At 42.4% G+C, this 12,940-nt stretch overlaps 1 protein-coding gene across 5 annotated transcripts in view; it reads right to left on the bottom strand.

The window, feature by feature from the left end:
• The window catches only part of LOC124177322 (GTPase-activating Rap/Ran-GAP domain-like protein 3), a 62,539-nt gene extending 50,086 nt beyond the window's left edge, over window positions 1-12,453 (bottom strand). Inside the window, exon 1 of one of the 5 annotated variants that reach the window (XM_046559557.1) lies at window positions 11,861-12,453. In XM_046559557.1, coding sequence (XP_046415513.1) covers window positions 11,861-12,057 — 197 coding nt within the window. In that variant the 5' untranslated portion in view covers window positions 12,058-12,453. Of the gene's footprint in view, window positions 1-7,539; window positions 8,986-11,860 lie in introns of those variants that run through there. The other 4 variants (XM_046559567.1, XM_046559556.1, XM_046559555.1 and 1 more) reach the window with 4 other exon arrangements.
• Between the last annotated feature and the right edge of the window lie 487 nt (window positions 12,454-12,940).

The following is a 12,940-nucleotide window of genomic DNA, read 5'->3' as shown; positions in this document are numbered from 1 at the left end:
GCTCGATCGAGAAACTTTCATAAAATTCACATATTTTGCCACGGTAATTTAATCTTCGAAGAATTTATGAAAAGTCCAGAGGACGATCGATTTGTTGAAAACATCATCTATCGATTACCCCATAATATGAATATTAAGAAAGACATACAGGCTCGGTTCTTAATACCGCAGGAATATTTGAATACAACATTTTTTAATAATATTTGCGGACGGAATTTTTTTTCTGATTATGAAAAAAAAAAAGAAAAGATATCTATCCAATTACAGACTTGACTCAGAAGCATGTAATCACCGACTGTTTAATCGCGCATGGTTTACTGTGGATTACGAAATTCGACTCAGTTCAGGGCTTTTCAATTATAACTCCGTTTTACTGGGTATACGAATAAAACAGGAAGATGGATACTGGAGAACGTTTGTTATATAATAGTTCACTGAAGCGTCACGTAATCTCATTAATTTCGTATAACCGTCTCTTTTCTCCAATATATAACGATTGAAAAAGGGTATCGCAGATGGCTGTATAGGTAGCGTATTCAAATCATTTTGAAGCGGCAAATCGTAGAGTCAACGTCGTTATTAGAAGATTTACGATTTAGTAAAGGGTGGCATACACATTCGCATGTCCTCAGCGGTCGAGTAATGACGCACGTTGCGATTAGTCCACACGAAAATTGCTGGACGATCGTTATAAGCTACTTCGGCCTCGGTCACCCGAGCATGGACAAGTCCTGTGAACGCAATTTTCACTGTAGGAAAAAGTCCTCTTCGTCCTGCTGCCCAATTGCGTTTCTCTACGAGCCGACGATCCGATTAAGCAACGCCAAACGCCGCGGGCTCGATACGTTCGAGTTGCGTGATAGCGAATGGGAATTCGGCGAAACTTCTCGTCCAGTGAAGCTCACGCAATAATTAGCGCAAGCTTGAGGTCTTGGCGTCTGGGGACCAGGTCTGGGATCGTGCGCTGTGGCCCTCAAAGGCATCTGCCCGAACTTGTCAAGGATTAAGGCTAACGGAATTTCCTACAGGTATTAAAACTTTGGCGTTCTGAAACCCCGCTACCTCCTCATCCCAGCCATGCAGAAACACGCGAGATGAGAGTGAGAGCAAGAGTGTGAATATTTATCAGTAATATGTGGGTCAAAAGTTCTAGGACTCCGTGACGCCAACCGTGGCCGTGACGCGAGATGGTGCTGTGCTTGGTTCGTTTCTTTACCGAAATAAACCGCAGGTACGAATGTATACGATACACATTTCGGGCTGTGTTTTTGCTTTCTGCAATACCAGCAACGATAATGCTCGGCGAGGAAAGTTTTTGCGGCTGAACATCTGATTTATTCGTTTTCAAAATTCATGCGTGTACACGGCTGGTTATAAAAGTGTATAACGTAATCTGGCGAATACAGCTGTGCAAATTATTATTGTTATTGTTGTTATTATTATTATTGTTGTTATTATTGTTATTATTTCTAAGCTACTGAATTATTAACTTTGTTAGATTATTCTCTTGCCTTAGTCTGTTTCGACTACAAACATATTCGACATTTATTTACCGTCACGAATGTGTGTTGAACGGATTATGAGAGCAAGGCCTGCTCATTAAAATAACATTTCTTTTTCTCTTTACTTCTTGCTTTTTGTTCGGTGTTTTCGGTCGTTGTTGACTCGACCGAGTATATCAAGTACAGCCTCGTATTTAGTGATGATTGATGATCGTACAAAGCGACTTATATATACATATATTTAACGCCATTACAACTTCCTTTAAACAATCTGTATGACTGGTGTTGTTTGAAGAGCTTACGTAAAGGCGTTCGCCGAGCTTACACCGTCTTGAATTCAATTTGTATTGCAATATCCTTGCCGCACGCCAGTTTGCTCACAGCTGCGGTCTATGTTCTACACAGAAAGCTCTCTCGCTTTGGTCGGAAACTGTTTGAAGGACATTATAAAGCTGAGCTGAGCAGAACTTCACCCCAATCTCTCTCTCTCTCTCTCTCTCTCTCTCTCTCGCTGAAGTTTCCTGTAACTGTAATATAGTGTTGACACTTCACCCTTTGGGGTGGACAGCTACTTGGAAAACTATGACCGAATATGTCCCAAGTTTTGGTTCTGCGGTCACAGCAGCCCTCGTAACTTGACCACTAGCACCTTAATTTAACCGCCCCGATCTGGCCGGCGGCGGATAAGCTCAATTTAATGCGCTGACAGTATGGCCTAAGTGCATCGATTTCGAAGTGTGGGCAAAGGGTAATGGCATATGGGGGATTGTGCTGTATCATCTGTTTCGAATGCTCGGAACGTGCCGAGAATATGAACACTTCCAAACGCGATTGAACTAGCAAAAGGGTAAAAAGCCGCGAAACTGGGAGTCCGATATTCCCTTCGGGCCAGGTCACGGGTATTTATTTCTCTGGATCGAAGCCACTATCGGATAGTGATATTAAAGGCCCTCCGAGGATAGAGCAGACCAGGCCAGACCACGTATCTCGCTAAATGTGGAATACCCGCGCTTGTATGAGTGCTCGCACATCCTTGACCGAAGACACGTCGAGTGAATGGAGAGACGAATGTGGAGGAAGGTATAGATCAGCCAACAACGAGTTTCGCTGGAGATTAAAACTCACCCGGATGGAACTGACTAGCCTGCTATAACTCTACGTTTAACCTATCTATACGTATGCATATACGTATATGGAAGCTCATAGCCCAGATGAACCGCGAAGCGTCCAACATCCGAACAAAGGTACGTCTTGCATCGAGAGCTGCGGGACCGTCGTTTAACGATTTTATTTCAACTTTTTTTTATCCGATCGGATTTCAGAGCACTGAACTGTGGCGGCCAATAGATCATCGAGTTGTTGTACTGTTTCCTACATTTAACCTAGCCGCGGCGCGGCGAGATAAGCCGATTGGTTTAACTGCCCCCATTCATCCTCCGTTAATCACATTTTCTGGACTTTTTTTTAATTCTGATGAATAGATGTATAAAAACATAATATTTCTTCTATAAAATCGTATTGCAGGCGTATTTCCTTGAGAGTGAACTAAGAGCCAAGCTCCGAATCCCGCTGGTGCTTTATCTCAAGGACTCAGGGAGTTGTACAGACGGAGATATGATAATGAGAGGACTGCCTCATTTCGGTAGGTATAATGGAAGTGCGCTCCTGGCGAAATAATGGATTTCCTTGGCCGCTAGTAGATATGGCTGTGGCTATGGCACAAGCGCTGCTGTTTCGTTTTCACTTTGTGCAGAAAACAAGCTGAAGTTGATATGGATGACACGGCAGTAGGTCATTGTTCAACGGGAATGAAAGTTGTCTGCCACCGAGAAATTGTAGATATGAGAGAGGCTCGGAAAAGTGTTTTTCTTTTTCATCTATTATTTCTGTGACATGAACAGTTGCCGTTTTTACGCATATTGAAAGACCGTGGAAAAGTAATCGTACATTCGTATCCTCCGAGAAATTTACTTTCCAATTCAATCTGGCGTGTAATCGGTTACCGAAGAGCTTGAGAGTTCGAGCAATTGAAACCCCTACACGGTTCCTTGAACCTCCGCTTTCTGGTGGAGCGTGGTCAATGTATCCGACGGTGTCCATCCACTCCCTCCAGTAATTCAAAGGTTTTTGGGATTCAGTTGTTTAGTCATGAAAATGTATAAGCCTTGGTTATAAATTTTCGGGGTTATCAGATCCTCCGAGCGATTCTCTACCAAATGCCCGAGGTATATTTAAGCAATCAATTTTTCGTCTGATGCCCACAGCCCTAGTTTTTAAGCCCTGATACGTATCCACAATTCGCTCGATTCAAAATGAATTCGTTTTACGCTCCTTCCCACCTCTCTCGCTCTTTTTCTCGGAGATGAGGTCTTGGGACAATTCGGATAGAAGCCAACCGGGATGAAGTGAATAATCAACGTTTTTAAACTGCTTGCGGCAGTCTCTTGGGCCTAATGGAACGGTATCCTCTTTTATATACAGGGTGTTCAGTCCATGCACGATGTATACACAGATTTAAATGTTGAATGAAATGAAAGAAGATTAGGTTTAGAATTTCTCAGCTCTAAGTCTACCCGCGAATATACTTTTCATGACCTGAACATGGGCTTTAAGGTGCAAACGTAGAAAAGTTTAGTAGCATCTAGTTTCGCAAAAACCTTGTATTTGCAATCAATCTTACAAATGAAGCACATGAATGTATATGTTCTTCGTGAATTCAATTGAACAACCTCCATCTACCGCTCTGATAACAAATCGCAATCACCGTGCACACCATGTATGTTATACTTTATACACGTCGCGAGCATGTTATATTGTTATATGTATCCCACTAGAGTTCTACGACGTCGGACGACTTTGATTCCGAATTCAGGATACTCGCGTCACCCTCCCGTTCTTTGCGTATATTCCCCAAAGCCACCTGCCAGAGAGAAATTGTAAATCAGTTTCCAAAGAGGCAAGAGAAGAGAAGTTCTCTCAAAATACAGGTACCTCTTTTTTCGTGGATTTCGACAATTGTGAAATGAAGAGTGGCATGGTAATTTTCCGACTTATAAACTACTACTGCTCGACGAATCAGAGTGAGAAACTGAGTAAAGAGAAAACAGAAAATGAATAATATCGAAGCAAACTTCAAATAAGAAATTGGACTGGAAATATAACAAAACATAGTGATATTCCATGAGAAAGATAACACCTTAACAAATATTTTATACATTACAAGGGTTCAACGTTTAAATCAATACACGGTCACCTAAGCGAGCATTAAATTACGGCCACAGCAGTTTATAAGCACATTTGGAAAGATATAATATAAGACAGAGAGTGTTGGCATATTTGCGTTCAGACTACAAAGACGGCAGCAAAGTTTACCCGAGCAAAGAACGTAGCGGAACTAAGATCCGTTTTTGCTTCCCCCAAAGTTTGCTACCACAGTGATATGTCGGGTTGGTAGTGGTGACGAGATTTGGATCTGCAAAGGATCCGTTTGCAAAGGAGTCCTACCTAAGCAGTTAGTTTAAAGATCGGATCTGTATTGTGTGTAATTGTGAAGTTCGTTGTCGGTCAGAGCGGGAGTGGGTGCGTTAATTAAAAACCACTGTCAACTTTTCCAAAGCCTTGCCAAAGAACCCCGGGACCATACTCTTGCTAATTCTATTCCAAGAATTGAATGGAATTACAGGGCTGAACATTTTCCCATCGCTTTCTCGCACCTGCAGCGGGTTTCGATTAATCGAGGAAAACAACCCTCAGCTGGGACCGTGCCAGGTGGGCGATGATATGTAGCCTAAACAACACAGAACTGGCACGATGGCTCGGTGGGAGCCCCCTAGTAACCGTGTTCCCGGTTCGCGCCATACACCCACTTCCTCTTCATCAGGGACTGACTTAATCTCCACCGGTTTCGACTAGCAGCAGTTCCATAAGCCAGACTTACAACCAGAAACCTCAACGGCAGATATATATATCAACGTGTAACATTTAACACTCCGAAGTAAAAAGAGCATGATTGAAGACCGTGCTTAAACCAATCAGAAGTGTTGAAAACTTACCAGGCCAAGGTCAGTCGTAGCTTGGTCAGTACCTTATATCAGGACTCGTCATTGGCGCCCCTCTATTGCCAACTTTCGTATAGCTTCTATTGACTGGGATCCGACAAAGTGCCTCGGGCTACAAATCACTGCCACCTGACCGTATTCCTAATTCACGACCTCTGAAAGGGCACTAGGAATGAAACGGCAGCAATGAGAAACTTGGTGATATTTTTACTTTTTTTTGTACAATTTTACTTATTTCTTTTATCCGTTTTCTGTAATTCAACTTCACTTCGCTTTCGGCACCATACACAGAGTATTAACCAACCAGTCTGGGGCTCGAATCATACGTCAACAGCAAAGATCGATCGAGATATATAACTTACGAGGCAGAGAAAAAAAAAGGAAATATACACGAGGTCATGCCACAATGGCACCATAACTATAAGAAAATATTTTATATGTCATTTGCGACTGGGGTTGTTAGGTACTAACCTTTTGTGGAAACTTTGAAATCACCTCACGTACACATGCATACGTTTTTAATACGGTAAAAACGTGCCTCTTTTAAGTAATCGCTTTCGGCGTCATGAGCGACTAATGATTGCTGCAAATCGCTTGCGGAAAGAAATTACGTACACCATTGTGAGTATCCACGGCGATAATAATGAACACTGCACTCACAAAGTAATGGACTCATTTTTCACCGTTCGATCACTACTCTTAATTACAATTTTAAACAATTTATTGGAAATTATGTCTTTGCTTAATATATTGGGATGCAGAGACTATAAACTATAATGAATTCATAGACTTCTTGTACTGATGTGTATATTGATCACTGAAGTTCTACCAATAAAGAATCACCTGTATACGTATTAACGTCTGTACATTTATGTTTTTCCTTACTTCTTGATAAGTCACTGAATCATTGATAAAACAAGAATCATTGATGTTTCAACATATATGGACATAATCTCAAATGTCTTTGGAAATGACAACGCTTGGGCTAATTGTAAGCCCTAAAAAGGATTTGGAGCATTAAATTTCAGTTTTTGATGACTTCTCGCAACTTGGTAAAAAGAATTTTCAGTCGATTAAATATCTGCTCGTGTAACTGCTAAAGGGACTGAACCTTTTAGTATTGAAGGTTTCTATGATGAAAGGTGCACACTGGTATTCAGTCCGATGCATACGCATGCACAGTTGCGCAGATTTGAACCATTCGGCCAGCCTGACAGAGGCATTTCCGGATTTAGGTTTCAATGCACGTTGATGAAAATTTAATATCGCGAAGCATCCTTGAGGGTGCCTTATTCACGATTGAAGGCTCACCTCTGAGAGTAGAACCTACTATAACTTAGCAAGCAGAGCTAGTTCACGGTTCATTGTTGCCGAGGGTTCTAGGAAAAAAAAGTTTGAAAAAGCTGGACGCAATTTCGGTTGGACTCGCGTCTTGCGCCGAAAAGTTTCCTTAATCATTTACCCGAACTCCGACAATGTGGAAGATTTGCAGAAAGTTTAAGAGCAGTGAGCGAACAACAAGAGAAGAGGAATTAAATGAACAACTATGTAAGTGCTAAAAAATTACTCTGCTCATAAAGAAACGTGCTAAGTATAACGTATATCTCTCCCAGAGAAGTTACAAAGGAGTACGTCCCCCGAAGCTTCTTGCTATAGCTCATATTTTAAGCGAAATTTCCCGAGAGTTTCGAGGGAGATGAAAAGCTCGACGATGCGGCTGTAAGTGACGGGTACACTGGCATTTAAAGGGCCGAAGACGAAGGATTAACCGCGGTGCTCATCCGGTCAAATATGCGGTGGTAGTTCCGTAGACTGCTTCGTCGTCAAAATGACCTTAACTGACCCACTAACCACGGTAAGGGAATAAGTTCACTGACATCTGTTACCATGCTCCATTCGTCATGAACATCGTACACTTATCGTACACCTTTCTCATGCGAAGGAGACATTCCACATTAATATATCCAATAAAAGCTCACCGCGTTGTCCATGGCAGCACCCTACTGGATCCCTCAAAGCTGACACTTCTCAATTCATACTTGGACCTGGAGTGGAGAGGGGAACCGGTATTGCTGTCTCGTTCGATGTTTCCTGGTGACAGATTCCTCACACTTGGGGACGAGCCGATTAGCACGTGGCCCATGCGACGTGCAGTGCCGCCTTTGGCGGTCGCTGTTCTTCTCACGGAGCTCATCGTGCAAACTTTAATTTTATCGCCTCGAGTTAAATATTAATCACGGCACGTCAAGTTTGCGTTATAATACAAATTCACAAGAGTTGCATCACGTACTAGTTGGGTCCTCGAACGGCACATTTTATGGTTGACCGTTCTGGATAAGAGCATCGTAAATTCTTATCTTCTGGTGAAATCACATTCCGATTTTTAGAGGTCTGAATTCAAGGGTTTGGTTGGCTCTCCGTCTGCCCTAAACCAAGTAAGTGCTCAAGATGCGAGGGGAAGACTGCTGAGCACTCAACATAGATATTCCATGTTGTGTTTATGTTGGTTGTTTCATCTTTGGAGATTGACAGAGATGGATGTCGGGTTTGCGTAGGCTGACCTCACTCTCGCACATAAAGTGGTTTTTCTTTGAGCGAGCGACACTGCCGAATGAGCAGATTAGTCTCAGTCATGTGTCACCTTGACGATGTTGCCCCGGCAGAAAAGAAAAATTGTTGAGTTTGTAGTCAAGCAGTCTGCAGTTCACTTGTGTGATCAATTTTCGATAGGGATTATAATAATTTTAATTAAATATCTGTGGCCTTGTCAACTGCCGGGGGATTTCTTGGCTTAATGCGTTTTTAATGATCCAAAGGAAACCCTACTGTTTCCCAGCATGTCCTTAAAGCGGCAATTTCGGCTTGATGAAAATAGATGATTGATTGACCTGCCACCTCTGCCAAAATGTTCGCGTGATAATTAGCACTGCTATACCAGTGGTATGGAGAATTTCTCGCAGCTGGTAACTGCTGAAAATCTATACCGAGCCAACTAATGATACAATTTCCAGTCTGTGGACTGCAAATCTGTATCAAAAAGCACACATGGCAGAAATGGTGTTAAATAAATGACTCTCACAGGGCGGATAACCTGTTGATGTAGATTTAAATTGATCACCGCGCTGCAGTCTATGCAATTCCTCATATAGGCTCTGCCCCAAACGACGTTACCCCACCGCCCTGTCAGACCAGACGCAAGTCAGCTGTTTCCGAAGCACTAAATAGTCTGCTCTCTAAAAATGGTCTAATAATTTTTTATCCATTTGAAAAAATATCATCGAATTCATTATCAATATTATTCGAGTAATCGCGTAACTGATTTATTGTTATCACAACCTCAACCCGTACGACTTATCTCGTGAAATATGAACGCCGAGTTTGTTTTTAAAACGTAAAAGAATGAAATTTCGCCAATTTTCCTGAAAAATTAGTTAATCTTTGTATTATCATTATTATTATTATTATTATTGTTGTTGTTGTTGTTGTTGTTGTTGTTGTTGTTGTTGTTACTATTATCATCACGTGTATCAGCGTTGATCACTTTGTTTTGGCCCGATATATTTTAATCGCCGAGTCACCGTCCGCGGATCGTTGTCCGTGTCGGAAAGAGTAGGCAAATGGATCACGCGAGCACATACTTCCGTTCGTTGTCACAGTTGAAATTGGTGTTTAGTTTTTCGTTCGATATTGAGTAGAGTCGGGCGGTCGGACGATGATTAAATGGTAACAGGCGAAGATGGTAGTAGCACACTTGTTGAAGGTAGCTAGTATCACGCTGCGACTGAGCATGGATACCTACAAGGCTATAACCTCGGCTGAAGCTCCGCTCTCCCACCCCCTTTACCTCGAGCAGCCCGCACGTACAAAGTTCGAACCACCCGATCCTGCCCATTACGGTGAGCCCACGCATGCGTCGCACCGCGAACGAACCGCAGCTATAAGGTTCTCTATAAACGAAGTAAAGAAAAAACTGAGCTCACGCTACCGAACACTAATGAATCACTCGTGATCCAAAGTACCAATTTTTCAACTTGAAATGTAGCGATCAATTCGAGGAATGTTTGCAAATGATCCTTGCTTGGAGTAATTTCTACCAATTGGAAAATTAACGTTGAAACATTTTTTCTTTTCGAAATATTTGTACGTTACTTGACACGTCTTTCTTTTTCGCCAAATGGACGTGGCACGTGTTTTTTGTGCTTAGCATTCTTAAAATTGGTGTTTAAAAAAAATCTGATTACGCGATCACCTCAATTGGATCTCGAGTAAATATACTCGAGATTGATAAATCACCGATATCAAATGATGAATTTCGAGTATCCCTGTTAAACATCTAGCTGCTTCGATAGCCAAAACAAGCTTCGACCTCTCTACTTTGAAGTGCCATATGACAGGAATTCGCAAATGCGTGTAGATCGCTTTATACTGCAAAGAATGTCTAGCGGGGTGCGCCGAGAAGTTAGGGTTTCCTCGGTACGCGATTGTTTGACGGCATAGTTGACTGTGCGTGGCAAATTGCGGTGTTGAGAATTGTTGACTTCCGACGACTAAGGATGTATCGTAGATTAACCGCCCTTTCCTAAACATTGTTACCAGTCAACTCTGGCAATGTACCACCAAACGCTATCTGTGACAAATGAGAAATTACAATTACTGGCGAATCCTTATTCGGCGGCTTGGTTGTCAAATCACCCATTCATGCAAAGCATGTTAATTGAATACCTCATTTTGTAGAACAGCCTGAACAGATATCCATGTTTTGAATTAGATACAGATTGATTCTTGCGATTTAGTGCGAAGGTGAAATTTATAAATCAGGGATTCCGTTAATGCATTTTACTGTACAAAGCAAGTGAACGGGTGAATTTAATTTTTTGCTTCAGAATATTAATGCAGGCGCATGTGTATAAAAGGCATCCAACTGCGACGTGTTTGTAATGGCGCTTGCCACTTCGAGCCTTATCATACTCTTGATGGAATAAGGGTGGATGACTTCCGGCGTTTAATGTTCACGACGCACTTTGAGGGGCCGGCTCCTCATCGAGCGGCACTTGTCACGAACATGCCCTTGGGCCGAATGTTCGCCGCGAATTATTTTGACGACTCGAAACAGGGATAAGCGGTTTTTGGGGTTTGAGCCTAATTTTAGAAGACATTTATTTTCAAACAATGCATCAACCCACTAGACTGCGAAACCATGTATTGAAAATGAAATACATCCCGAGTAGTTGTATTAGACAAAGTCGCTAAGTATGAACCGATGATGGTTATAATTTTAAAAAAATCGCCGATGACGTTGCATCGCATTATCAAATAGAAAGGTAAAAATAAAAAAAAAAAAAAAACAGATGTGATAGCGGCTTCACTTAAAGAGGCTCATCTACCTGGGGAGGTTTGAATACTCGATTTTTTGTTACTCCGTCTGAAAGTTTCATGTCTTGAAAATGTTTCCTGCAAATTTCATATTGATATCTATAAAATTGACATAGTTACGACATTTTGTATGAAACGTGCTCGAGCGCTGGAAATTGCAAAAAGAATTACTCGCAGGCAACGGAAATCGACCTCTCATGAAATTGCGATTGTTACAGAGGGCCATGGAATTTAGTACTAAAGGTGAAGTTGAAAATTTTCGCTTTTTACCCTCGCAACAATAGCAGAACCACACTGAAAACTTCAAACGCGTTTTTTTCGACACGATATCTCGAGAAGCGCTTTATAGAACTTTTTAAAATTTACACAAAATACGCGGAGACATACTAAAAAGTCGTTGACGATCTTACTTTTGTAAAATCAACTTTTATTTTTCCAAAAATTCCACAAAACCGCGAAATCCTTCAGGAACTTTTCGTATTTAAATTTTAATTGGTCACCAGTTCGTGAAAATAATAATAAAAAAACTTGGCGATCGTCAACGACTCGTGAAATCTATTGATTTAAATAACTCGTTTCTGTTTCTTTGTTTCAAATAGTGTGAGTGTCCAACGCTACACGGGATAAAAGAAAAACGTTCTTCCAGCGGTCCTTTTGTTTTTGTTTTCATAAATTTCACGCTCAAAATATACATACGTATAAGCAAGAAAAAAAAATAAAAAATCAGTTCATTTTCATCCATAGGTTATGAGGACAAATAATCCAAAGTTTGACTCGTTTTTCGATTCGCCGGGTAAATGTGCGCCCTTGGCAAAACTCGAAATGTCAGAATCCTGCCAGTGCCCCGGCATTATAGATTTTTGCTATATTTCGAGATGTTTGTCAGATATGATTCTTTGTAAAGAGATTCATCAGAGAATTACTCACACACACGAGTCCAGGTCAACGACAAACGTCTTCAGGCTGACTCTGATGAGTTCTTCCCATCCAGCTGACCGTCTCGTGGAACTCGGTTCTTTGACTGAACCCGATGATTCTCTGGCACATGGTAAATTGGAAGAAGTATCGTCGCCAAGAGTGCGTTGTGCTCGTAGACGTCTTCGTCGTAATCGTGCGCCGTCCATCTTCTTTCAGATCCGTAAAAAACGCGGCGATGCAGCTTTCACTTCGCCACAAAAATACTCAAATTGTTTGTAAAGTTTCTCTGGGAGATGTAAAGCTCAAAAACGATGAATCGCATTATCATCGTTCTCGCGAATAGCACGTGGGCATGATGATCCCGCATTTCGTCGTGCGGGGACCAACGATGATGTACTGTTCGAAATTCGATCTCAACCCGAAGCGCGAGCGCGTTGATCGAATGAGTAATCACACGTCTGGTTCGACAGTTGCGACTGCACAATAACGATAAAGAGTCGAAAACACAGAAAGACGCAAATCTTCTCGACCAGTTAGCCCGGAAATTTTCGCACGAGTGCTTCCCGCACAGTGAAGCTTCGGCGCACAAATGCGAGGGGAACTGGTGTTCTGGTCGCGACGACGTTCGCCACACTTCCTCGACGACGTGGGCGACGTCTGGCTGTGTTGGCAGAGGGCTGGCGCCAGTCTGACTGTAACTTTGGCCGCGTCTGCTGGAGCTGGCAAACTTTTGTCCCCGTCACTATCCGAAATTTAGCTATTCCTGGGGGGTGATCAGGAGGGGCGGCTATCGACGCAAAATTCCGGGCGGCTCTCCCGTGAAGCGCCACGTGCCGTTTACCCTGCAAATGAATCATAGAATCCTGATTAGGATATGTGATCCTGGCGTTGCTCGGCTTCGTCAAGGACGCGCCAGTGACAAACACCCGCGAGGATCGATCGAACTATTAGGAATTGGGCACGACGTAACGCGGAAACAGCTTCACGAGACTCACCAGACATCGGAAGAGTCTGTCTCAAACTGGACAAAGTGCCGTGTAAGCGTCACGTTAATCTCTTCAACGACGCTCGGTCCGGGAATCTTGTTGT

This window comes from Neodiprion fabricii, chromosome 3, assembly GCF_021155785.1.
Source record: "Neodiprion fabricii isolate iyNeoFabr1 chromosome 3, iyNeoFabr1.1, whole genome shotgun sequence".
Classification (NCBI taxonomy): Eukaryota; Metazoa; Arthropoda; class Insecta; order Hymenoptera; family Diprionidae; genus Neodiprion; species Neodiprion fabricii.
The sequence above is the reverse complement of the archived record's forward strand: the minus strand, read 5'-3'. Positions and strand labels throughout refer to the sequence as shown.